Raw genomic sequence first — 1531 nt, forward strand, 5'->3', positions numbered from 1 at the left:
CACACACACACACGCACACACACACACACACACACACAGTTGCATCCTGCTCATGGTCGTTGGCCTGCCCTCCTCAGCTGCTGCTCCTGCTCTAGTCCCAGACGATGAAGAGGCCCAAGCAGCAGACGGGGCCGCTGAGCTTCCTAAACTTCTTCAGCAGAAAACCCAAATCGGAGCCGAGGCCCGAGAGGCCTGTGGAAGCCTGGCCCAAAGAGGAGGTGGCCATCACCCTGACCCCCAGCGAGCATCCAGAACAGGTGAGGATGTTTCTCCCGATACTGCTAATGCTGGTCAAAGTCAAATCAAATACTTGTGAATGTTTGATCTTGGTTTTTATGTGTTGAGCTTTAGTTTTAAAACGCCCATTAACAAGCTTATATGGAGTTTATTGTGTTTGCAAACACACTGACACTGAAATTTGTATTTGGATGGAAATTTACTGACGTGTTGCATGTATATATATATTTTACATTATTGCATCTTTCTGCACTATTATTATTATTATTAGTGCTTATTACTCCATATCTACCGTCAGATATTTACTCACTTTTGTTCATATAAGTTTTAGAGGTAATTATTTATAATTTTAGATGTCAGATGTTTAAAGTGACTGAATCTCATTGTCTCTCAAATTGTTGTGTAAGACAGAAGAAGCTGCAGAGAGGCTGCAAATCATTAACTTTGGATGTATTACCTTCTGCTTGCTTCCTCCCTCTCCCATACTGTTATAGCCCAAATCCATTAGAGTGTTTATTTAATTAATTGGTAATTTCTAGAAATTATGTTGCCAAGAAACCAAGTGACCAAAGAGAACAAGTAGCCACCTACACGTCATACACACTCACCTAAGCTGCTTTTCAGTAGAAAGGTGAGGACGGTCCATTTGTTTTTATTTATGACTTTCAAAATAAAACATTTTTTTGAGAACAACAGCAGAATGTTCTCACAAGTTGCTGTCTCTCACCCTGTGACCCTTAGGATTTGGTAAATCAGCAGCTCTGTAATTGTTCATAGGACCTCAGCCTCGCAGCAGAAGAGGCTGGAGAATCAAGAGTTTCTGGAGCAGAAAGAGGAGAAGGAGGAGGTCCACCGGCAGCTGCTGAGGCGGGAGAGGATGGTGCCGCCACAGCCGAATGCGTGGGCGGGGTCAGCAGCGGCTCCACTGGTGTCCTGTCCCTCTCCTCCTCCAGCCAGGAGCAGCTATTGGACGAACACCTGGAGGAGTGCCCACTGTGCCTGCTCAGTCAACCGCGTTGCCACTTCCCACGACTCACCTCCTGTTCCCACCGGGCATGCTCCGACTGTCTCCGCCAGTACCTGCGCATCGAGATATCGGAGAGCCGGGTGGGCATCGCATGCCCGCAGTGCCCTGAGACACTGGCGCCACTGGATGTCCGTGCCATCCTAGATGACCGGGCGCTGCTGGAGCGGTTTGAGGAGTACCAGTTGAGGCGTTTTCTAGCTGCTGATCCAGATACACGCTGGTGCCCTGCGCCTGACTGCAGGTGAGAATCAAGCTTATACCGCCACC

General features: G+C 48.0%; 1 protein-coding gene across 1 annotated transcript; it reads left to right on the forward strand.

Moving 5' to 3' along the window:
- Positions 1-6: 6 nt before the first annotated feature.
- LOC111668962 (E3 ubiquitin-protein ligase RNF19B-like) lies at positions 7-1505 on the forward strand (the record flags this gene model as incomplete). The annotated part of the gene is made up of 2 exons (XM_023425150.2): positions 7-257; positions 1015-1505. Coding segments are annotated over exons 1-2 (644 nt in total), but the record flags the coding sequence as incomplete, so codon positions are not given.
- Between the last annotated feature and the right edge of the window lie 26 nt (positions 1506-1531).

Source organism: Seriola lalandi, unplaced genomic scaffold (assembly GCF_002814215.2).
Source record: "Seriola lalandi dorsalis isolate HSWRI2012SDOR001 ecotype SW California unplaced genomic scaffold, Sedor1 jcf7180002004439, whole genome shotgun sequence".
Lineage (NCBI taxonomy): Eukaryota > Metazoa > Chordata > Actinopteri > Carangiformes > Carangidae > Seriola > Seriola lalandi.